The sequence below is a fragment of the Lagenorhynchus albirostris genome, chromosome 19 (assembly GCF_949774975.1).
Source record: "Lagenorhynchus albirostris chromosome 19, mLagAlb1.1, whole genome shotgun sequence".
Lineage (NCBI taxonomy): Eukaryota > Metazoa > Chordata > Mammalia > Artiodactyla > Delphinidae > Lagenorhynchus > Lagenorhynchus albirostris.
This window is the reverse complement of record NC_083113.1, coordinates 53812350-53835258: the sequence shown is the minus strand read 5'-3', so window position 1 is coordinate 53835258 and position 22909 is coordinate 53812350. Positions and strand designations below refer to the sequence as shown.

Genomic DNA, 22909 nt, shown 5'->3' with positions numbered 1-22909 from the left:
GTGGCGCCAAGTCCTGTTCTGAAGGACAGAGCTGGTGGGAGCAAGTGGGGGAGGCGTCTGCTGGGTTCTCCCGGCCCGGCTGGTCCACAGAACTGCAGAGCTCAGCGCGGGGCGGAAGGGAGTGGACAGCAAGGCCCTCCCAGGCGCACATAGTCCGAGACGGGTCTGGGGTGTGAATGGTGGAACTGGAAAGACCCTTGGGGGTCAAAGACTAAGACCCCCTCCATTCTAGAGTCACACAACTGAGGCTCGGGGAGGGGCAGGCACGGTCCAAAACACCCAGCTCAGAAGCACCACTCAGAGCAGACTGGTCTCCGGCTCCTGCTTAGAACTCCTCCCACCAGCCAGGCGCGTGGAGCCTGATCCGCATGCCATGCTCCCTCCCCCGCCCGGCGGATGAGGCTGCATGGGGACAGCTGCTGGAACCCGGACGGCCGGTACGCACCACACACGCGAAGCGTGCATGGATCGTGTGACACAGAAACACACCCACATGCTGGCTCATGGGCATATCTGCACACATACACAGAGAACATACACACACACTCCAGCTCTTGTGCACAAATGCTCATACCCACGTGTTGCACTCAGAGCCACTCATGCACAGAAGCAGCACAAGCACCCGGACACACCTACACGTGTGCACTTACACTCACAGGCACTCGAAACACACATACTGCCCCTATAGAGAAATCCACATCCCTCCCATATCCAACTCCTATATGGAGACACACAGACACACACAACACACAGAAACTCGGGCGATCACCCACATGCTGTTATGCCCTCATACATCCAAAGCCATTTATACTCACACAAGGACAATTACAGATTCAGAACGAGCCCACACCCTACACAACACGCAGAGGTGTCCACACACGCACAGACATACTCGGGGCCCGTGCGCTGAAGCACATCCTGGCAGGCGTACACACTCACACATTCTCAAACTCATGGACACAGGTGTAGACATCATGCTTGTGCCCGTACCCTACACACGTGTCCAGATCCTCGAGCATACACGTACACACGCAGCCCTGCACGCACACACCCCAAAACAAGTGCCCTCACACCCTACCTCTGCATCCTGTGCACCCACACTCGGCACGCCCACCCCTGCACGCCTCCAGCCAGCGGCAAGCCCCTCCCCAACCCGAGGGCACCAGGCAGGCCGGGGGACACTCACAGCAGCTTGAGGATCTCCACGTAGCAGCCGAGCGTGCGGTCGGCCTGGGGGCCCAGCTCGATGCTCATGGTGCTGCAGGCGGGGCTGACCATGAGGCAGTCGATGAGGTTGGGCTCGCTGTCGTTGCCCACGCTGGCCGTCAGCGCCGGCTTGGCAGTGCTGGCGGGCTCCACCTCCACGTGGATCTCGCTGGAGGCCACGACCACCGACTTGAGCCGCGCCTCGGACAGCGTGGCTTCCTGAGACACCAGGTCCGGGCTGGGGTGCAGAAGGCGCAGAGGTAAGGTGGGCTTCCGGTCGCAGGGCTGCTGGCAGCCATTCCGGATCTCCTTCAGGCTGGGGGAATTGTCGCGGCTGGGGGAGAGGTGGAGAGGGGCGTGAGTGCGGGCCCTGGGGGCAGGTCACAGAAGCCGCGAGCTGCCATCTAGTGGCTGCTTCCAAGCACCAGGCTGCTTCCAAGCGCCAGGCTGCACACGGCTAAGGGTCCCCGGAACCCCACAGCGGTGCGAAGAGCTGGTGCTACTGTATCCCTCCCCACCAGCGAGGAGACAGGCTCCCTCAAGGCCTCCAGACAGGGAGAGGTGGGGATGGCATCCAAACCGGGCTGCCTGTCATCGAGGCACGTGCTGTAGTCCCAGCACATAGCAGGCGGTCGACACGTTTGTGGAACGAATAAGTGATGTTAACCTCTACACAAGACCCATAAGGCCCCTGGTGTTCACCTCCACCAAGATGCCTTCCCTGGCCACCTTCCGGACACACCTATGAGACCTACTAGCGATTTTGCTTCTAGTTGCTTCCTGTGGTCTAACTGTCCCCCTCCCCCTAATATCCTCGGGGCAAGGCCCAGGCCCCACCTCTGCGGCCCCATCCCTGCTGGGTGAGAAAGCTCAGCTTCTGCCCTCCACCTGGGAACACCCTTCAAAGGGATCCCAAACCCCAGATGCTAGTCCCCTGGAGTCTGCACGTCCCTCCTGTCTGTAGCACCCCACCGCTCTGGGCTAACCCCCCACCCCGCCCCTTGCAGCATCTCCACCGCCTAGAGGAACAATGCTTGTGCAGGGGGTTAACAGGTGTTAGCTGAGGAAAGTGCGCTATGGCATCATTGAGGTCACATGTGTTTGGGAAATGCTGGGCCTCTTTATAGCAGGACTTGTCAGAGCTTTGAGTCTGGGTAAAGCGCCTCCTCACTGGGTGCTTCCAAACATTACGGGGAGGCGCGCGTCAGGACAAAGGTAACTCCAGCAACAGGCTTCCTTTGTTGGTGCCCCTGGGCTAGCACGGTGCTAAGTGCTATCACGCAGACATTTTCAGATATCTCTGAATGGCAGGTATTACCATCTCCACATGACAGGTGAGGAAAGATGCTACCAGAGGTCAAATGACTACCCTGATGACATGGCTCGTAAGTGGAGAGGACTTGGATTTGAAACCAGGTCTCTGACCGCATGTCCAAGATGCTGCATGATCCCATGCAGGTCCTCCTCCCCCACAAAGTCCTCCCTGATTTCTTCCACCCGCCGCTCTCACCCTTCCTGCCCCTGTGCCAGAAGCTTCCACCCATGGCTGGACACCAGTGTCCCTTGAGGCACTTCTAAACATCCTAACGTCCCAGTAGGTCGGAATCTCTAGGGTGGAGTCCGGACACCAGTCATGTTTAGGGCTTCCTGTGTGTGCAGTCACGGTTGAGCCCACTGCTCCAAGAGACTCAGAGCACGATGATATGATCACAAACAGCTGCTCGTCCAGTCCTTCCCTAAGTGGGCCACACGCATGCGCCTGTGCTTCCAAAGAGACGCGTGTGCTCCCTGCGCACAAGGACCGGCTCAAGCACAGAACTCACACCCAGTGTGCTCAGAGGGCCTGAATTTGTCCAGCACGTGCCACGAGCCAGGCCTGAGCTGAGCCCACCAAGGATGTTTGATAAATACACTCTGAGCTTTGCTGGGGAAAAACAAAACCCTTTAGCTAAAGTCCGAGAATTCTATGCCTGATGGAAAATTGTGTGTGGTCCGGCGGAGGATGTGGTGTAGTTACTCAGAGCAAACTTGCTATCCAGTACTCGGCTCCAGCCCCTTTGCCTTTGCTGGGATTTAGGAGTGGATTTTCAAGGCTGCTTGGCTTAGATCGGGCGATTTTCCAGCGAGCTATGCTAACCTGGGTCAAGTTGTCTGTTCTCTTGTGCGCAAGTACATCACGTACCTACTGAGAGTGCCGCAGATGGGCCCGGTAGACGGCACGGGGTTTTATCTTCCAGGGACTGACCGAGGGGGTGGGATGGACCTGAGCCTAGGGAAGGTCTTGCATCCCTCAGCGTGATTTCCTGGGGGAGGTGAGGGCAGAACTTGGATCCCCAGCTACTGTGGGCTGCGAGGGGGCTGGGCTGTCTTGAGCAGGGAATCAGGGCAGGCCCGAGCGGGAGGCAGCAGGCCCGCCTCGTCCTCCCCAGGCCTCCACCCTGGACACCTAGTAGCAACCGCCGCCTACTGGGATCCCCAAGGTCGTGCTTGGCCTCTGCAGCGGCAGCCAGAGGGGAGTCTGGAAACTGACACCTCATCAAGTCCCTTCTCTACTTAAAACCCATCGGCGACTACAACGCCCTTAGAATAAAACCTCCACAACTGACACACAGGCACAGCTCCGCCACTCAAAGCACGGTCCCCAACCAGCAGCAGCGGCATTACTGGGAGTCTATGAGACAAGCAGAGGCTCAGGCCCTGCCGCAGACCCGCTGACATGACCCCAGGAGCAGCTCAGCACGGGAGGTGGAGGTGGGAGAAGCTCAGTGGTACGAGTCTCTCCATGGCCTGGCCTTCCTCTCCAACTTCGTCTTCTGCCTCTGCCCCTCTCTCTGCTCAGGGCACACTCAGTTTCCTTCACTTCCTCCCCTGCAGTGGCCTTTAGCATGGAGCAGATCACTTGTGGAGTTTAAGAATGCAGATTCCTGGGCCTGGCCCGGAAACGCTGCGTCCAGGAGTCTGCATTTTCAAGCAGCACTCCAGGGGACTCTAAAGCAGGTGTTTAAGGACCATGGGTAGGACGTGTGACCAATGGCAGCTCCATCTGCACTGCCGGGCCTTTGCACATGCCATTCCCTCTGCCTGGAACGTCTTGTCCTCTTGCCTTGCTGACAGCCAGCAGGTGTCAATTTAAATATCACCTCCCTGCAGAATCCCCTCCTCACTTCCCCCTAGAGCAGGGGTTCTCAACTCTGGTCACATACTCCACTTGCCTAAGGTGTTAAAAAAAAGAAAGAACCCGATGCCAGGGACATCCCAATTAAATCAGAATTGCAGTGGGTGGGGCCCAGGCACCTTCTTTTCTTCTTCTTCTTCTTTAAGATATAACCAGTGGGATGAGGGTAAATGTCTTAACAACAAAGTCTCCAGAAAAAAAAGAGCCCTGACTGGTAGCGTTTGCCAATTTTCTTGGTGTAAATACTCCCACCATGATTGAAGTCACGCTACCAACATGCCATCCCTCACTGTGGAATTGGGAAGAGATGTGCTTCCAAGTGTGCCTGGGCTCCAGCACACCCCGGGGGAAACATCAGGCCAGTCTCGTCCACAAATCTTAGGTGCAGAGCTTTGTGACTATCACGAATTCCCCTGTGTAATAAGCAGCCACCAGACCAGGGCTCCTCCTCTCGATACTTCAGACACCTGCGGCCAGACAGTTCAGAGGATTCCGGGCTGCTCTGTGCGTGGCAGCGTGTTCAGCGGCATCCCTGACTCCCACCGCTGGATGCCGGCAGCACCCCTCCTTCTGCAGCCCAGAATGTCTCCGGACGTTGCCAGATATCCCCTGGGGGTCAGAGCTGCCCCCAGCTGAGAAGCACTGACCAAGATCAAGATGTGAAACATTTCCAAGGACCCAGAAGCTCCTCTCACGCCTTTCCACCTAAGTCCCTGCCCCGAGGCTGCCACCATTCTGGCCTCTATCACCAGAGATTGGTTTTGCCTGTTCTTGAAACTCAAGGGACGAGATTCACACTCTGGGTATCTTTCGGTTGTGGCTTCTTTTCCTCCATATTACGTCTGTAAGATTAGTTCGCTGCTGGCTGGTTGCACTAGTTTGTTCATTCTTGCTGTCCTGCAGTGTGCCTTCGTGTGGACACACCACAACGTACCCGTTCTCCTGTTGTAGGACACTGGGGTTGAGGCAGATTCTAGTTTGGGGCTATTACAAATAATGCTGCTGTAAACCTTCTTGTACGTGCCTTCTGATGAATATACCAAAGTGATGAGAGCTGGGTCCCAGGGTTTATGTGTGTTTAGCTTCCGTAAAGCCTTCCCAGTGACTCTGACACGCAGCCAGGGTTGAGACTCCTTGCCGTGGACCACGTTAATTACGCCTCTGGCGTCTTTCATCACAGCCCTGATGAAATCGATCGCATTCTCACTCCCACCCGCTCTGCCCACTGCCACACCATCCGCTCTGGGAGGGCAGGGGCCCCATCGGCTGGTTTACTTTTGTACCTTCAGCACCTGGCACAGCAGGGACCCTCACTAAACAAGTGTTGAAAGGATGAGAGAAGGACAGAGGCTGGCTGTTGCCGTGTACAGTGTGCACGGGTCCTAATTCTGGTTCTTTCCATCTCTGCCCTTCTCCTCGGGTGGGAACTGGGAAAGAGATTCCATTCTGCTTCCTGCTCCCCAGTCAGGGAAACCCTGCTCTAGGGCAGCCAGGCAGAGCCTTGGAGTCGCAGAGGGAGAACGCTGCCAGGTGCTGTTTCCTGTTCCTGCCCCGAAACCTAAGTCCCAGCTCAGGTGTCTGCGGAGCGAGCCCGGGGAGGGTGGATGAGGCGGACGCTTCGGGAGGAAAAGGAGCCTGCGAGTCTGTGGCACCCCTGATGCTCTTCCTACTTGCTGGGGTGGCCTGGGCTTGAAATGCACGCGGATCAGCTCCAGAGCTGCAGTGCATGAGGCCAAGGGCAAGTGACCATCCATGTACACAGGGATGCCGAGGATGGTTGTACAGGCCATGCCTTACTCTCTACTGCCTCCTCCTTTTTTTTTTTTGGCTTTTAATATAACATGCTGTAGGGCATGGAACAGGCACCTGGGAATGACCAGCATGACATCTTCATGTTGCCCTGTTTGCACAGGTTTTCAGTGATGCTCCACTGCCTTTCCTTTAAGGACTGAAATACATTCCTGCAATGCTCCCAGCTCTAGCGGCGCCTAGACACATTTCGGTCCTCTCCAAGTTGTGCAGTACTCCACCTGAACAACTGGACAGGGCGGCTGCAGAAGATGCCATCTGTGCCCTGCACATCATACCTTCTCTGATGACCCCAGAGATCACCAGAGAAAGTTCTATATGACCAATGGCATCCACGTCACACTGCATCCCAGGAGCCAACCTCAATCCGGGAAGAATGGGAGCTGGTAAGTAACTACCCGGGTGTCATCATCCTTCAGGGGAGGGACTCTGAGAGAACATTCCACAGTCTCCCGGGAGGTCCCACTGGGACACGCACAGGTGCCTTCAGTGGTCACCTGCTTACGAACGTCGAGTCTGCTGGCTGTCCTCCCTTCCCAGGCTCCCTCCCACTGCTTCCTGGGGTTACCTCCCTAATAAGCTGCTTGCCCCCAAACCCTGGGGGACCCAGGACAGTGGCTCCGTCATGTCTTCTTCCGGTTACATGTGCCCGCTGGTGAGAAATCTTCAGAATAAAACACTTGCTCCTAAAGCCAAGTCAACACGACGGCCTTGCAGTACCAGTGTTGATTCACAGTGTTTGCTTTTCCAGTCACATCCCTGGGTTCTGGGCCCTGGCACCAGCGAACACAGGGGATTTGGCAAACACACTTGAGGCAGGTCCAGTGGAAGCCATTCCACCTCCCCGCCTGGCCAGGTGTGTACAGGTCACCGTCCTTGGGGCAAGCGTGTCCCACCCAGGCCCTCCCGAGGCGGTGGGGACTGACCTGTTGATGAACTCTTCGTAGCAGGAGTAGATGGCGGCCAGGCACACAGCCACCAGGTTGGGCAGGACCCGGGGGTGGGGGCAGTGCCCCGTGGGGCCGTGCATGCTAGAAAAGAGGAGAGGGCTAGGTGAGGTGACGGCAGGGAGGAGGGGGAGACGGGGTGCCCTTCAGACACACACTGGGGGGTGGGATGGGGGGCACCGCAAGTCCTCTGCTGGGGGGTTGGCAATTTGCGTCCTGGCTCTGCCATGTGCAGGCAGCAGAGAGCCAAGCTCTGGGCCGTGGGCTCCAGATCCAGGGAGCCTGTGTTCACGCCCAGCTGAGTGGCCTTGGCGGGCTTCTTAAACTCTGCACTCTTTCCTAAGCTAGAAAATGGGGACAACGGCCCCCTCCTCAGTGGGTACCGTGAGGATCTAATTTTCTAATTCATGGGAAGAGTCAGCGGACAGTGGCCATGCGTCCTGTGTCTGTAAATCATGCCCAGCGGTTCTGTAACCATCATTCACCTCATTTTCCTTTCCAAGTGGCCTGCTTTGAAAGTAAAGTTATTATGGTCAACCTGATCCTGGCCTAGCATGAGGTCTGGGACACATTTGCTAAGTCCTCCATAAATGCCAGCCATTGTTATTCGTCACAGCTAGGTCCGTGCCTCAGTTTTCTCATCTGTAAAATGGGGCTAATATCCCTACTCCCAGGGCTGCTTGGGGCCTGGGGATAATACCTGTAACATTCCTGGAAAATCGGTGTGGCCGCTGGGACTAAGAGGCCTAACCTGAAACAATTTCGTAAACCGTTACTGGGTGCTTTAAAGGGACCCTGGGGTCACCAGGGTTCCAGCAGGACAACTTTTTTTTTTTTTTTAATTTATCTATTTTTCTTTGGCTGTGCCGCGCGGCATGCAGGATCTTAGCTCCCCGACTAGGGATGGAACCCGTGCCCCCTGCAGTGGAAGTGCGGAGTCTTAACCACTGCACTGCCAGGGAAGTGCCCAGAAGGACACATTCCTTGGGTTTGGAAATGCTTTGTGAGTTCCAGGTGACTATCTTTTGGAACCGGCTTCAACAGGCTGTCACGATTTTCTTAAAAAATGAGAAGAGTCGTGATGACGACCACTAACGTTCCCATCACACTTAGGCACCGTTCTTGGTGTTTATGTGTATAAGCTCACAGAATCCTCATGTTACCTAGCTGAAGTAAGTACTATAGTTCTCATCTTACAGATGAGGAAACTGAGGCACAGAGAAAAATTTTAAAAATCAAAACAAAAGCACCCCCTCCCCGCCCCAAACACCAAAAGTAAGAGTCAGAATATCAGGCTTCCTCTAGGCCGAGTCTGGGAGGTGGCTGTTCAAATCCCCAGTGATGACTCTCCTGGGCTAGCAGGAGATCGTTCCCTACACACCCAGCACCCACAGGTGGGATCCACAGAAATCCTCTTATTATTTAGGACTGTTAACCATTTCCTGAGTTCCTACTGAGCATCAGGCACTGTGCTAGGGGCTTCCTCATATATCATCTTATTTAACTGCACGACAACCCCTGTGGATAGCAGAGGAAAGAGGATCAGAGAGGTGCAGTGACTGGCTCAATGTCACACAGCAAGCAAGTGCCTCAGACCACGTGGGGTCAGGAGGACGCAGGAGACGCTCATAGAAGATGAGACGCTCGGGGCCTCTGAACGCCAGCAGCTCCTCTCCAGGCATCGATGGAGTGAGTGGTTCCGGGCGCAGAGGAAAGCTGGCTTGCAGGCCAGGAAGGGGAGGGGGCCCCGCTGAGGAACCCACCTCTGAATGAACTTCTTCACCACCTCCATCCCCGCGTTGAGCTCGTTCAAGGCGAGGATGTACTCCTGAGTGAACAGCCTCAGTCGCGGGCACTTGCCGAAGTCCTGCAGAGAGAGCAGAGGGCAGGAGCTGGGGAGACAGGCAGGCAGGAGGCCAGGGGGTGGTGGGAGCCCACTCTGCCCCGAGACACTGGGGTGGAAGGCAACCGGGACATGCCAGCCATCTCTTCCTAAGAGCACAAGTATCTTTCACTCGAAGGGACCGGCCCTGTCACCCTCTCCTCACAACTCCCGACGGCTGCCCGTGGAGATGGGAGACGTCCTGCCACAGGAGGGTCCCTGACACGTGTCACCCACCCTGTGGGTCAGCGTGCCACCCAGACGTGCTCGGAGAACAGCCCAGCTGGTGTGTTTCCCTTCTGCGCGGCTGCACGGGGGCCTGCAGATGCCCAGCTGGCCTTCAGCGGGGACCGGCTCCTCTTGTGCCGTCCCCCGAGAGTTTCTGGGCCCCCTGCTTTCTCAGCTAAGAGGGGAAAGGCCAACGTCCAAGGTGGCTGTCGGCTCGGGGACGTGTCAGGAGAAGCAGCACAGGCGGTGCAGGAGAGAAGGGCGTGGGCCAGGAAAGGACCGCGTCCCTTCCCACGTCACTGCACTTCTGAACCCGCGTGCTGGGCTGTGAACGGCCAGGAGGGCAAGTCACGGTGTGGGGATGAGGTTGACCAGTAAGACATCGGAGGGAAGCCTGGTGGTCTCCAAACTCCGCTGTTTCTTCTCCTGCCCCTGCTCAGGGGGAACCCATTTAATAAAAAGCAACCTGGATCAGACTCTAATCTAAAATAAAGCCTGTGGAGACTTTCCTTGTAGATCTAACCGATCCTGCGGGTCCTGGGGAAAGCCCAGATCAGAACACTGCCCGCCCACGCCCTCCTGCCAGCTCACAGGAGCGAGTTTCTAGAGCACCTGGTGCTTCTTCAACCTGGAGTGAGAGGCTGAATTAGTATCCTCAAGACGACGGGGGCTCATCTGCTTCCATCCTGCCTACTAGGGTTATGCCTTTGCATAAGGAGGGCAGCAAAAGCCACGAGAAAGCTCAGAAGGATCTGCGCACGCACATGCGTGCGCACACACACCACAAATACATACGTACATACACGCGCACAGAGAGCGTTGGGCTAGAGGATGGGGCCCCTGCATGAAGAGAAGATGGAAGCTTGATTGTGCTTTCAAACTGAGGAAGTTGCCCAGAGTCCCTGAGTCCCCGGGAAAAGGGTAACAGGAAAGCTCTGTGGCCTTGTGCAGCCATGGCCCTCTCTGGGCCTCACTGTCTCCACTGTGGAACGAGAGCTGAAGAAACGATCTCTAGGCCCCTTCCACCCTTAACGTTTTATGATTCTATGAAAACTGATTCAACTAAGCCCTGCTAACTGCCATTATCTTTGTTACTAGATTTCTGGATAGTCAAGGTCATTTCCCTGGAAATTAACATTATAGATGGGTCTGGTGGCCTTTTAACATGTGGGTGAGGGACATTTTGCCTCTTTGGCAAAGTCAAATATGTTGCCTTTGGAAAGTAGGAGGTCAGATCACGGGCCACTAGAGGCCACAGCCACATCTTCTTGTCGCCTCTGCCACAAGAACACGCCAATGAGTGGCATGTGGGCACAGGATCCGTGATCATTCTTGGGGATGCAGCTGAACAAACTGTTTAGAATCTCCAGGGGAACATACTTAAGGGTGCTTCCATTTGTATCTAGTTTTTATTGTGGCCCAAGGAGTAACGTTCTTCGAGACTCTTAACCTAGATTCAGTTTGCTCATCCCTGAAACGGGACACGGGATATAGTGACAAAAGACGCACTCTGAGAGTAGGGGAAGCTCTGAAATCCCAGAATACCACGGGGGTGTGTGACCTTCCCCATTTCCCAAACATTCAAGCGTGTCCTTGAGAAACACTGCACGTGGGGTGAAGTCAGGGCTTAGGCTGTGCTGACAGGTCTGTGGCTGGCGGCAGACAGTGACCATACACCCCACGCCCGCTCCGAAATGCTGTCCCGGCCGATCACTTAGGTTTAGGGAGTGTGAAGTGGGTGACACCGAAGGCCCGCCGCGCTTCCCGTGCCTGGTGTGAGCACAATCACATTTGTCTCTCCTGCAGGAGGGCCTAATTCCCCCACCCTGTCCTGTCTACAGTTCTCTTTGACATAGTTCAGTGTGTAGTTAGTGGACTTTAAGAGCAAGTGGGATCGTGAAGCGTTACAGCATCCCCAGACCCCGGGACCATACGGGGGAGTTCTTTAAAAGTGAAGTAAGCATTCGTGCCCGAGGGTCCCCGGTCTCTGCCAGGCCACAAAAGATGCTATAAATTCTGGATCTGCCTTGTAGGTGTTCTGATTCTTATCCAGAAAATTACAGTCAACACTCCAGGCCCATAAAACTAACCAGGTATAAGGGAGATGCTGTATGGTTAAGCCTTGGGAGGCTGCCTGAAATTTGACATTTTCCCCTTTGAAGTCAGATGTCCTAAAAGAACCCTTATTAAACAGCCTATTGACTACCATGGAATGCGCAAAAATGCTTACGCACCTGAGGAGGCATGGACCCTGGCCAGGGGTGCCCTGGGGATGTGGCTCTGTCACTGACGTGTTGTGACGAGAGAAGGTCCTTTGCAAAAGAAACTCCAGAACCTTTGCTCTGGACTCTGCAAGGGCATGGCCCTCACCTCACACCACATCCACAGTGACTTTAAAGTTAACAATCAGGGGACTTCCCTGGTGGCGCGGTGGTTAAGAATCTGCCTGCCAATGCAGGGGACACGGGTTCCAGCCCTGATCCGGGAAGATCCCACGTGCCGCGGAGCAACTAAGCCCGTGCGCCACAACTACTGAGGCCGCACACCACATTTACTGAAGCCCGCACGCCTAGAGCTCGTGCTCCGCAACAAGAGAAGCCACCGCAATGAGAAGCCCGCGCACCACAACGAAGAGCAGCCCCCGCTCGCCACAACTAGAGAAAGCCCGCACGCAGCAATGAAGACCCAAAGCAGCCAAAAATAAATAAATAAATAAATAAACAAATGAGGGGGAAAAAAGTTAACAATCAGGGACCTTTTCCTCCCAGCTGGCCCAGGCCAGAGAGTGCCCTTGCAATGATTAAGGCCTAAATTAAGGCAGCGCACGCACACACACACACACACACACACACACACACACACACACACACACACACACACACACACCCATCCCCCAGGGGAGTTTCTTTGTTAGTTCTTTTTCAGAAAACAAGAAATACATTTATCTCAAATTAAGGAGGATCTCAGAAATAAGCAACAATTTAATTATGGTGTGTGATCACTCAGGGAGAATGGTAAAGAGAATCTGTAGGGTACCAACATGGTACAACCGGTAGTGGCTGCTTGGAATGCTGTGCAGAGAAAGACTGAAGCTAACTCTGGGCTCTGCAGGAGGAGTGCTATAATCGGCTAATGATGTCTGCCAGGGGTGTGGGATGGGGGAGAGTGGCACATGTGTCATACTTTCCATTCCTGACTGGGGAAGGGGGTAGGTTATGTACTATTCTTTGGGGATCTGGTGTCGAGACAGGAAGGCTACCTCACAAACCAAATTGTGAGCAGGTCACCCCTTTTCAGAGCTGTTTTCACATGCTGCCTCTCGACAGGGTGGGGGGGCAGTAGTCACGGTCACCCCACAACCGATTCAGTGGCCCAACGTGTGATGCAATGACACAGATGCTTCCACGCCACCCAGGCGACGTCAGTCCAGGTTGGTGGCTGGCTCAGCAGAGCCTGTTGGAACACCAGCCCTTGCTTCAGACTGCCGGCTCCCTAGCGCCACTCATGAGAGACCACACCTGCCCACAGGGCCCTGAGTAACCTACAGAAATCACAGCTGCCTAGAGGTTCCAGGAGGAACCCACGGCACTTTCCGGGTTTCCGCTTCCTCATCTGCAGAAGGAGGTCACGGGCCGTCATGGGGGTCACATGACATAATACACTGGAGCGTCACACTGCATCCGGCTCTGAAAGGTGCTCCATAAATACCTGAGAGTAGGCACTAGTTGTTCTTATTCCCAGCTGTGGCCCTGGGGCCAGTTAGAGGACTTTGCTCAGCCTCAGTTTCCCCATGTGTAATACAGACAAAACAATGACATTTGCTGCTCTCACTGGACTGAGGACAGAATGCAAAAGGGCCAGCAGATTACAAGAGCCCGGACCACTGAGTGCGCAATGAAATTCTGCGCCTATGTTCTTTAAAATTAACCTAATTTAAGTCCATACTTTATGCGGATTTCCTTGATTTTCCCCTCATGTCCTTTTTCTGTCCCAGGATCCCATCCAGAAAACTCCACTGCAATTACTCATCACGTCTCCTAGGGCCTCTATGCTGTGACCGCTTCTCAGACTCTCCTTGTGTTCGATGACCTGGCGGTTCTGAGGGCCATCAGGTGTGCTGTAGAATGTCCCTCAGCTGGGATTAGTCTGACGTTTTTGTTATGATTAGACTGAGGTGGTGGGTTTGAGAGAGAAGACCCGCGAGGTCCAGGGCCCTCCTCCTCACATCACACCAAGGGGACATGCCGCACTGTGACTTAACACTGTGGACGTAGACCCTGACCTCTGGCTGAGGTCACGACTGTCAGGTCTCTGCACTGTGCAGCCCTCTTTCCGCCCTTTCCATGGACGCTCCTATGGGTAGCCCCCTCTTAAGGAGTGAGGAGTTCCCTCCCCTTCCTCGAGGGCTGAGTTTCTACAGATATTATTTGTGTCGCTACACAACTATCTCTTTTCCCCCGGCCACATGATTTTTGCCATTCTTATCGTGGAAAGATTCCTCCTGTTGTCTTAAGAGCAAAAAACAGAACCAAGCCGGGTAGGGTGCACGAAAACCCACAGGGTGCAACAGAATCCCCAGCCCAGTCCCTGGCCGTCAGCCGCCAACCCCATCCCCACATCTTTGGAAAAGCGAAAGACTGGAAGCTTGTGCCCCTCCCCTGGCTCTGCGGTCCGGGTGTCGGGGGAACTTACCATGTTATGCTTGAGAATTCTCTGGACCACGGGGGTGAACACTTCGATGACCACCATAGACCGGGGCCGCTCTCTGCAGTGCTGGGGAGGCAGGAGGAAATGGTCAGCGCCGAGCCTGGCGGGGTCCAGCCGGGGCCTGCGGAAGCCCTGACCGTGGTCCGTGGCTCGGGGCAGTGAGCCCGGCTCTGGCGCCTGGGTTCCCCTGCTCAATACTGCTGCATACCTTTTTGTTCATTTTGGGGGAGTGAGAGAAGGAGGTGGGGATGGGATGTTCTGTTTGCTTTTTGTTTTGATCTGACTGACGGTCTGAGGTTGTTTCAGGGGGGTACAGACAGGAGTCCGTTCCCACACAATCCTACTTAACAGGGCAAGATCCCCACAGCGCTAAGCTTCGGCGTGCGTGGTCTACCAGAGGAGCCTCTTGAAAATCAGGTGCAAGAATACCGGGGGTTAGTGCTTGGATGCCAGAATCTCGAAAATTCTGTGACTTCTCAGTTGAAGGCTTTGATAAGCTGGCTGCAGGGTGCAGGCCACACGCAGCTCTTAGAAGTATTTTATCTCACCAGCATGGGGTTTTTGTTTTTCAAAGTGAAATTGATGGCCTTCGGGTGGAACAGACGATGTGCTCCACCACATTTAAACCTGCCTGGGCCTGAAGGTGCTGTTTCCAACCCTGGAAGAGGACACTGGACTTGGGATATTAGAAATCCTAGACTATTCTTGATAAGTAAACTTGCCCCAAATCTCGGGGTCCTGGCTTCCAAGTCTGGCAGGAGAGGCTGCCTGGACGTGTCCAGAGAGCTGGCCAAGTGGACCCGGTGGAGGCGACTTTGTTCCCTCAAGCCTTCCTCTCTGGGTGGGCTGCCTGATGGAGGAAGTGCTGAGGCTGCAACTCCAACCCCCCACCCCCAACCCGAGGGAAAACAGCCCTGAGTCTCACCGATCCCTGGGCCTGGGCCCCTCACTCCAAACAGCAGGGCAGCTACCCAGGGAGTTCTATCAGGAAATGCCAAAAGGGATGGTGTCCTCCACATCACTGTTTTTCAAACTGTGCTACCAGGAACCCTCAGGAATGATTTACTTTGAACAAAGGTCCATTGTTCTAGAACGAAAGTCTGAATGCTGTGAGATCTGGGAGAAACCACCCAGCTTGAGAGGGGAACAAGGAGCAGGTCTGGATTAAATGGGACAAAATACTGCGAGAGGAGATGACCCGCCGGGACAGGTAAGGGAGCAGCTGGCTGCTCTCTCAGGAGCCCAAACACTGGGTGACCTGACTGCCCTGCTTGGGGGTACAACGCCAGGTGCTGGGGGCAGAGAAGGCCCGTCTTAGTTGTGTGCAGTCCCACCAAGTGGTTACTCCTTCCGCAGCTGTTCCCCACGGGGGAGGGGGGCCTTGGTACAGCACAGGGCCCGATGCCTAGGCACGCCCTTGCACACACACAGCTGTGCACTCGGGGCTCACCCGCGTGGGCCAGAGGCCATTCACTGGCACATGCCCACATTAAGAGATGCCCCTGGGCATTTCAGGTAGCAGGCTGGGCCCACCTCTGCTCTGTGGGTCGCTGGGAAAGGTCTGCTGATGGAGAGACAGGGCCAAAGAGGATGATGTGATCCTGCCTCCCTAAAGCTTGCGTCCCCTAACACACACAGAGGACATGCTCCCTGGGTAAGGGGACAGAGGAGCAATAAGTGCACCATGGTCCCCTTCACCCCAGAACCAGCAGGTCCCCAGGAGCCTGCTCTGCCACCCCACGCGCCTGTCTCACTGGTGCACACAGCCCACACCCCCAAAGGACGGTGTGTGGCCGTGGAAGGAACAAGCTCGGTGAAGGGGGTCGGCGAGAGGAAGAGCAGGGGAGCGCTGGGAAAGCAGCAAAGCCAGGCCCTGCGACTTTCCAAGGACATCAGACCACTGCATTAAAAAAAATCACCCAGGGGCTTCCCTGGTGGCGCAGTGGTTGAGAGTCCGCCTGCCGATGCAGGGGACACGGGTTCGTGCCCCGGTCCTGGAAGATCCCACATGCCGCGGAGCGGCTGGGACCGTGAGTCATGGCCGCTGAGCCTGCGTGTCCGGAGCCTGTGCTCCGCAACGGGAGAGGCCACAACGGTGAGAGGCCCACGTACAGGGAAAAAAAAAAAAAAAAAAAAAAAAAAAAAAAATCACCCAGCAAAGGATCAAACAGGATTGTGTGCTGGTCCAGCCCCCGGGCCACCAAGGTGCTCTCAGACGGGGGATGCCTGGTCCCTGATGTGCTCTGGGGATGTTCCACGTAGATCCCACTGCAAGGCTGGCCTGGCGTGGGGTCCCTGGGACTGGATGTCCTGCTCCAGGGCTCCTCCAAGCTCACCTGGCATCCCCTGCCTGCCTGCCCTGTTCAGGGAAAGCCCCACGGCTGTGCCCTCACTGTGGGCCGGCCGGTGCTCACAGGAGCCCTGGCTAATAATAATAGCCCAGCTCTGATGTCAGGAGCTCAGAAAGTCTGCTGCAAACTTCTCCCAAGACAGCCAGGAAGACATTCCAAGGAAAACTCTGATGCTCCTCCCTGACCTGCTGGTCTGACCCTGGGTCTCGCTTATCACCTGTCTGGCGGAGAGGGGGCTGTAACCCAGGAACGGGGTGCCTGGCTTGTCTCTGGCTGTGTCAGGGGCCCTGACCTGGTCAGGGCCGGGGGAGGGCCTAAGTTTGGTTTTCAGCAAATTTTGCAAAACCAGCCCCTGCCGTGCACATGCTGAGACAGGCTGCTTCCTGAAAACACAGGCCTGCTTCCGCAGTGCCATACCTTGCAGAAGAATTCACAGAGATCTGGTGGTGGATGGTTGTTTTCCAGCAAAGGAGCGATTGCCTGAAAGAAAAGGAACAAACGTCAGTCGGAATCTCTTGGAAGGAATCGTAGGGGTGGGGGTGGGGGTGTCTACGTAAGATGGTTAACTCACGGTGGAAAGCACAACCTCCTTGTCACCCTCTGGGCAAAAAAGCCATCCTCTAACTTGCCGGCCAGAGCTCCTAAATTGTGTGTGTGTGTGGGGGGGTACGTGGCTCCCACTGCGAAGCTGATAAAATCTCTGGGCCGCCCCCTAGAAAAATATCCATCTGTAACGATGCATGCAGCTTTAGGGGTTTCACGACCTGCTGATGACCATCCGCGTCCCCCGTGGATCCATAGTGCCTGCCTACAAGGCAGGACGCGTGGTGGTTATAAGCCCAGGCTTTGGGGGCAGAGTCCTGGGTGCAAGTCCTGCTTCAGGCACTTGCTATGATGTGACCGTTAGAGCAAGTTATTTCATCTCTCTTAACCCTGTGGTCCCCACCAGGAAGGTGGACCAGAGAGCATCACTTTGAGGGTGAGCGGAGGTAATCTGTGCAGAGAAGGCTTCTTAGCCTGGCCCTGTGAGCACCTGGGGCTGGCCCTTGCCTGCAGCGCAGCTGTCCTGTGCACTGCAGGATGGCTGGTAGCATCCTTGCTCTCAACCCCCAAGCCAACCATGACAATCAAAACTGTCTCCAGGGCTTCCCTGGTGGCGCAGTGGTTGAGAGTCCGCCTGCCGACGCAGGGGACACGGGTTCGTGCCCCGGTCTGGGAAGATCCCACATGCCGCGGAGCGGCTGGGCCCGTGAGCCATGGTTGCTGAGCCTGCGCGTCCGGAGCCTTTGTTCCGCAACGGGAGAGGCCGCAACAGCGAGAGGTCCGTGTACCGCAAACAACAACAACAACAACAAAAAAAACCTGTCTCCAGATGCACTTCATTTCATATTAAGGGAGGTTAGAATTTCTAATGCCCCTTGAATTCATTCCTCACCGAGTCTTTTTTTTTTTTTTTAATTTTTAAAAATGTGGCTGCGCTGCGTGGCGTGTGGGATCCTAAGTTCCCCGACCAGGGATTGAACCCGCGCCCCCTGCATTGGAAGTGTGGAGTCCTAACCACTGGACTGCCAGGGAAGTCCCACCACCGAGCCTTCTTAGGCCAGCTGTACACTGTTACCTGTTCCCGCTGCCATTCCTGTGCAAGGGTCCCATGGCTCAGATGGTGTTTGATTCTTGATTTTTCTGCCCCTTTCATAATTTCTGTTTTAATGATTTTGCTAAATTTCAAATTCAAATAAAAAATTGGAACAATGGAAAAAAAGCTATGTCCAGACATCGCCAAATTCCCCTTGGGGGACAAAATCGGCCCCAACTGAGAACCCCTGGTGTAAAGTGCCTCTCCCAGCCTGAGATAAGGCCAGCTCTCCATAAACATTCATCATGGGACGGATGGTTAATGCCTACGTGAAGCCCACTCGCTGTGGACTGGTCACAACATTAGGAAATGGGGGACCCAGGACCCAGTTCCACACTGGTCACAACATTAGGAAACGGAAGACCCAGGACCCAGCACCGAGACTGCCGGGCTGTGTGACTGAGTGAGCAGCTCGGCCTCTCTGGACATTTCGTCTTCTAGTCTATAAAACGTGGAAAACTAGAGTTACCAATTCACAGGGTTGTTGGGGGGAGGTGATGAGAGAAAACTCTAGAAGCTTTGGTGTCTCAGGCTTGGGATAAGCCCACTGCCTGGAGTACAGTTTGTCACTGACACCAGCACAGGGGGACCGTACTGGACTCGCCTGACTCCTCAGGAAGGCTCTGTGATGACAGGGTCTCCCCATCACTGAGCCCCATAGCCCAGACCCTGCCTGCTTGGTTTCAGAGGGTCTCCTGGCTCTGCTCCCGCAAGCAGGGCCTTTGGATGTGGGTGCGTACCCCTCGGTGAGGGCTTCCGCCTGTCTCGGGACCGTTAGGGGAAGGAACACGTAGCTCGATGGCAGTAGGGGGATGACCACCGGCCCACCTTCCCCATTATGTGGAAGACGAAATCATCAAAAGCTGAGTCTCTGCTTCACAGCAGCAACGGTCAGGCTGACCAGCAAGTGGAGATGGGGCCCAGGGTCTCACTCGCCTAGGGCTAGGCGGTCCAACATGGTAGCCACCAGCCACGTGTAACTCTTCCCGTTGTAACTGACATGGAAGAAACGATTTCTTTCTTTCTTTCTTTTCTTTTTTTTGGCCACCCTCCATGGCTTGCGGGATCTTAGTTCCCCAACCAGGGATTGAATCCGTGCCCCCTACAGTGGAAGCGCGGAGTCTCAACCACTGGACCGCCACAGAATTCCCAAGAAACGGTTCTAAAGGAAATGAAATTGAAAGTGCAGTTCCTCAGACGCACTGACCGCATTTCCAGTGCTCACCGGCCCCATGAACCTAGTGGCCGCTGCAATGCCCAGCGCAGATGGAGAGCATGTCCATCACCACAGGCAGCTCTCCCCGACGGTGTGGGAAGGGGGCTGGTGGGCTCCGACCAGACTGCAAGGCTGAGCCCATCACCCTCTCACAATCCCCCGCAGCTACGTGGACCAATCATTGCACTGATGATAATAATATACCAACAGCCACACCCACAATAGCCGTAGCTGTTGCAGGCACTGCCTGTGCTGGGCTCTGGGCTGTGTCCTGTCACTTAATCTTCACTGTGTGCTGGGAGCGGGGTGTGCGTCTTGCCCTCTCCTCAGAGAGATAAAGTCTGCTGCCCAAGGTCGCATGGTGAGAATGTGCTGGGGCCGGATTTGAAGCCCTGTGTGTGACCCAGGAGCCTGAATTATTCACCATGCTACTTCTCAGCCCGGGCTCTCCACACGAAGAGCCCGGAAACAAGCAACCCATCTCGTGACAACTCCATAGGAGGAGAAATGGGGCAGTGAAAGACGATGAAACACCCCAAAGTAGGCCGGGCCCACAGTTCGGGCTCTGCACGCTCATTTTCAGAAGTTCAGCGCCCAGCCTGTCAGGTGGGAACTCTCTGCTGCCCATGCTGGTGAACGCAGGGAGAGGTCAGGCCACAGCATCGGTGTCGGGGCAGGGCAAGGGCCTCCCCCAGCCCTCGAGTCGCTGCCTGGCCCGCGGCTCTGCTCCCCACACTGAGCTCTGGGACCACCTCTGGGAGGAAGGATCACGTGCAGGGTGTATCCTCCTGGCTTCAGCCCCTTCAGTCAAGCTGGGCCCACCTCTTTCACAGGGATGAATCAAAGAATAAAGGAGTGGGAACAGATTAAGCGCCCACAGTGGGCGTCAGGCGTGGGCTCCGCGCTTCCACAGCCATTATCTCATTTGATCCTCACGACAACTCTGTGAGGTCAAGCGGTAGTGATTTCCATTTGTACAGATGAAGAGACAGAGGGTCAGGGATGTTGTTACAAGGCCTGCCCCAGTCACAGAGTAAGGATCATTTTAGATCGTATTATTAATAAGAAGATTTTATGTTTCTGCGGCATCTTGCTATGAGCCTAGCCCTCTTCCAAGCATGTTCGGTGTGTTAGCCCATTTAACTTTCCCAGCAGTCCTGTAGGAAATGGCACTGTATCACACACATTTCATAGATGAGGGGACTGAGGCTTAGAGTGTCAAGTTAGCTGGAAATGATCTGAATGGCCATCTGGTTAAATACAAATACTCTAGAGCCAGTGGAAAGAATGGAGTATGGGGTAGAACAGTGGTTCTCAACCAGGGTCAGCTCTGCCCCCCTCCCAAGGGATATTAGCAGGTGTGGAGACAGTGCGATCATCACAACAGGGGAATGCTGGGTGGAGTTCTAGTGGGTGGAGGCCAGGGATGCTACCCAACATCCTACAATGCCCAGGACGGCCCCACCACAAACCATCGTCCATGCCCAAATGTCACTAGTGCCGAGGGTGAGAAACCCTGGGTTAGACACGTGCTTGCATGTCTTGACTTGAAAGAATCTTCAAGACATGCTGTTAAGTGAAAAATCGAACACAGGACGACACATCAAGCTTCGCATCTAAAAGCAAAAAATAAAAACACAACCGTGTCTGTCTCCGTGGGTTTGCCACCCCATGAAAACCTCCAGGGCTGCCTCTGAAGGGGCCGCTGGGATGGGGTGAAATCTTTTTTTTTTTTTTTTTAAACAATGAAAACATGCTCATGAAATCCTTACAAAAGTACTTTAAAGAACATTTTAAAGATACTTTAAGTGAAATTAAAAGCTCTTCCATTACTCGCCCAAGGTCACAGCTGGTAGGGGGTGAGCCCAGGGTCTGCACTCAGCTCTGAACTTGAACCACACTCAGCTTTAAGCCCACGTTCTTCACCAGCACGTGGGAACGCCGCCGGAGTCTGGACTCCAGGTCCACGCTTGTCCAGTGACACGCCAGCTGTTACCAGCTAACAATTACCCACGGCACTGATGCCTGACTGATGGGTTGAATAAAACCAACTTAAATTACTTGTGAAAGTACTTTTGAAAAATAAGTGCATAAAAAACAAAAAAAAACCAAGCCCCGCTGGGAGAAGACTAATTGCCAACAGGTCAAATCAGAAAATGTAATGGCTGGAACGAAAGGAGGCTACAGAAGGCTTCACGATAGTAACAGCACTGGTAATAGAGAACACTGAAAGCAAGGCTGTAAAACGGGCGGCTGAGGGTCAGGCCCTGAGTTCAAATTCTTCCCTGTTCTCAGGCATCCCCACTGAGCAGGGAAGCTCAGCCCAGTCCCATTAGGGGTCAGCCCAGTAAATTAGCTGAATAAATGCAGCTTGGATTTCTCAGATCACAACTCCTTCCCCAGGCTCCTCCCAAGTCCAAAGCCCTGACCCTCCTTCCAGGGCTGAGGTGTACAGTGGGACCCACAGGTGTTGCCAACCAGGAGGGGAAGATGCCAACTCCTTCCCCAGCACCACCCACGTCCTTGCCTGCTTCTCCACCAGCGAGAGCCTCTTTGCCTTTGCCTGTGCTGGGCTCCCTGCCTGGACTGCCTTTCCCAGGAGCATCCTATCCACCTGTTAAGACTCAGTTCACTTACCTCCTCCTTGAAGCGCTCTTCCATCCCCCTCCCAGTCCCCTCCCTGAGAGAGGAGGTCGGGTGCCTGCCCTCTGTGCTCCCCTAACACCCTGAACACATCTCAAGCCCGGACCACGTGATTTCTGGATTATCTGTCAGGTCCCGCCAGCACACAGTAATCCCTCAATGGTGGCTCTGTCTGTGCAACAGAGACCAGCGTCTGGCACATACTTGTCCTCACACGTCAACGAATGTTTTGTTAAGTGAATTTATTAATTAATACCATGCCAGAGAAACGTGGTGGTGGGTGACTGGGGAGGTCCAGGCTGATGCTGCCCCTGTTCTAGCAAGAGGAGGCAATGGGTGGTCAGAGCGGAGCATGGGAAAAACCTCTATATTCTTAGCAGACACCCACTGAGCAGCTGCTATGCGCCAGACACTGCGGTTGGGACACCACAGAAGCTGCTGCCTTTACTCTCCAGGATAAAAGCCCTAAGGCTCACCTCCTTTGGAGCCCACAGGACCCAGCTGCAGCATGGAGGGTGATTCTCCAGGCTGGGCTGACCAGGGCCAAGGGGGTGGGCTCCCGAAGCCCTAAAGCAGCTCAGAGGGGCACGGTGTCTGGGATGTGGCCCTTGTGTCAAAGGCTGCAGCTGCGGGACCTCTTGGGCAGGTAAATGTTCCAGGTCCTTTCCTGGGCACACAAAGCTCTGCCTCTCACTTCCATTTCAAGTTCCGCCTTCCTGCGTCCTACTTCCTTAGGTTTTATGCTCCAGCAATGCTGAAGCTTCCAGAATATACCATGTTGCTTTAAATCTCTGTGCATGGGACTTCCCTGGTGGTCCAGTGGTTAAGACTCCGCACTCCCAATGCAGGGGGCCCAGGTTCGATCCCTGGTCAGGGAACTAGATCCCATATGCTGCAACTAAAGATCCCGCACGTGGCAACAAAGATCCCGTGTGCCATAACTAAAGACCCGGCGCAGACAAATAAATAAACATTAAAAAAAAATTTCTCTGCAAGTTTTGTTTTCTCTCTCTGGAAAGCCCTTCCCCTGTTTTGCCACCTGGCAAACTCCTATTGATCCTTCGAAACCCGGCTCAGACATCATTGCCTTTGCGAAGCTCTCTGGCTTC

At 54.8% G+C, this 22909-nt stretch overlaps 1 protein-coding gene and 1 non-coding gene across 4 annotated transcripts in view; one reads left to right on the top strand and one right to left on the bottom strand.

Moving 5' to 3' along the window:
• CMIP (c-Maf inducing protein) overlaps positions 1–22909 on the bottom strand; it is a 264562-nt gene that overhangs the window by 22089 nt on the left and 219564 nt on the right. For all 3 annotated transcript variants that reach the window (XM_060131647.1, XM_060131648.1, XM_060131646.1), the window contains 5 exons: positions 16723–16785; positions 13940–14020; positions 8901–9004; positions 7117–7221; positions 1187–1540 (listed from right to left, as the gene is read on the bottom strand). In XM_060131647.1, coding sequence (XP_059987630.1) covers positions 1187–1540; positions 7117–7221; positions 8901–9004; positions 13940–14020; positions 16723–16785 — 707 coding nt within the window. The remainder of the gene's footprint in view (positions 1–1186; positions 1541–7116; positions 7222–8900; positions 9005–13939; positions 14021–16722; positions 16786–22909) is intronic.
• On the top strand, positions 22606–22678 carry TRNAG-CCC (transfer RNA glycine (anticodon CCC)). Its single transcript has one exon. It is a non-coding gene; the product is annotated as a tRNA-Gly (tRNA).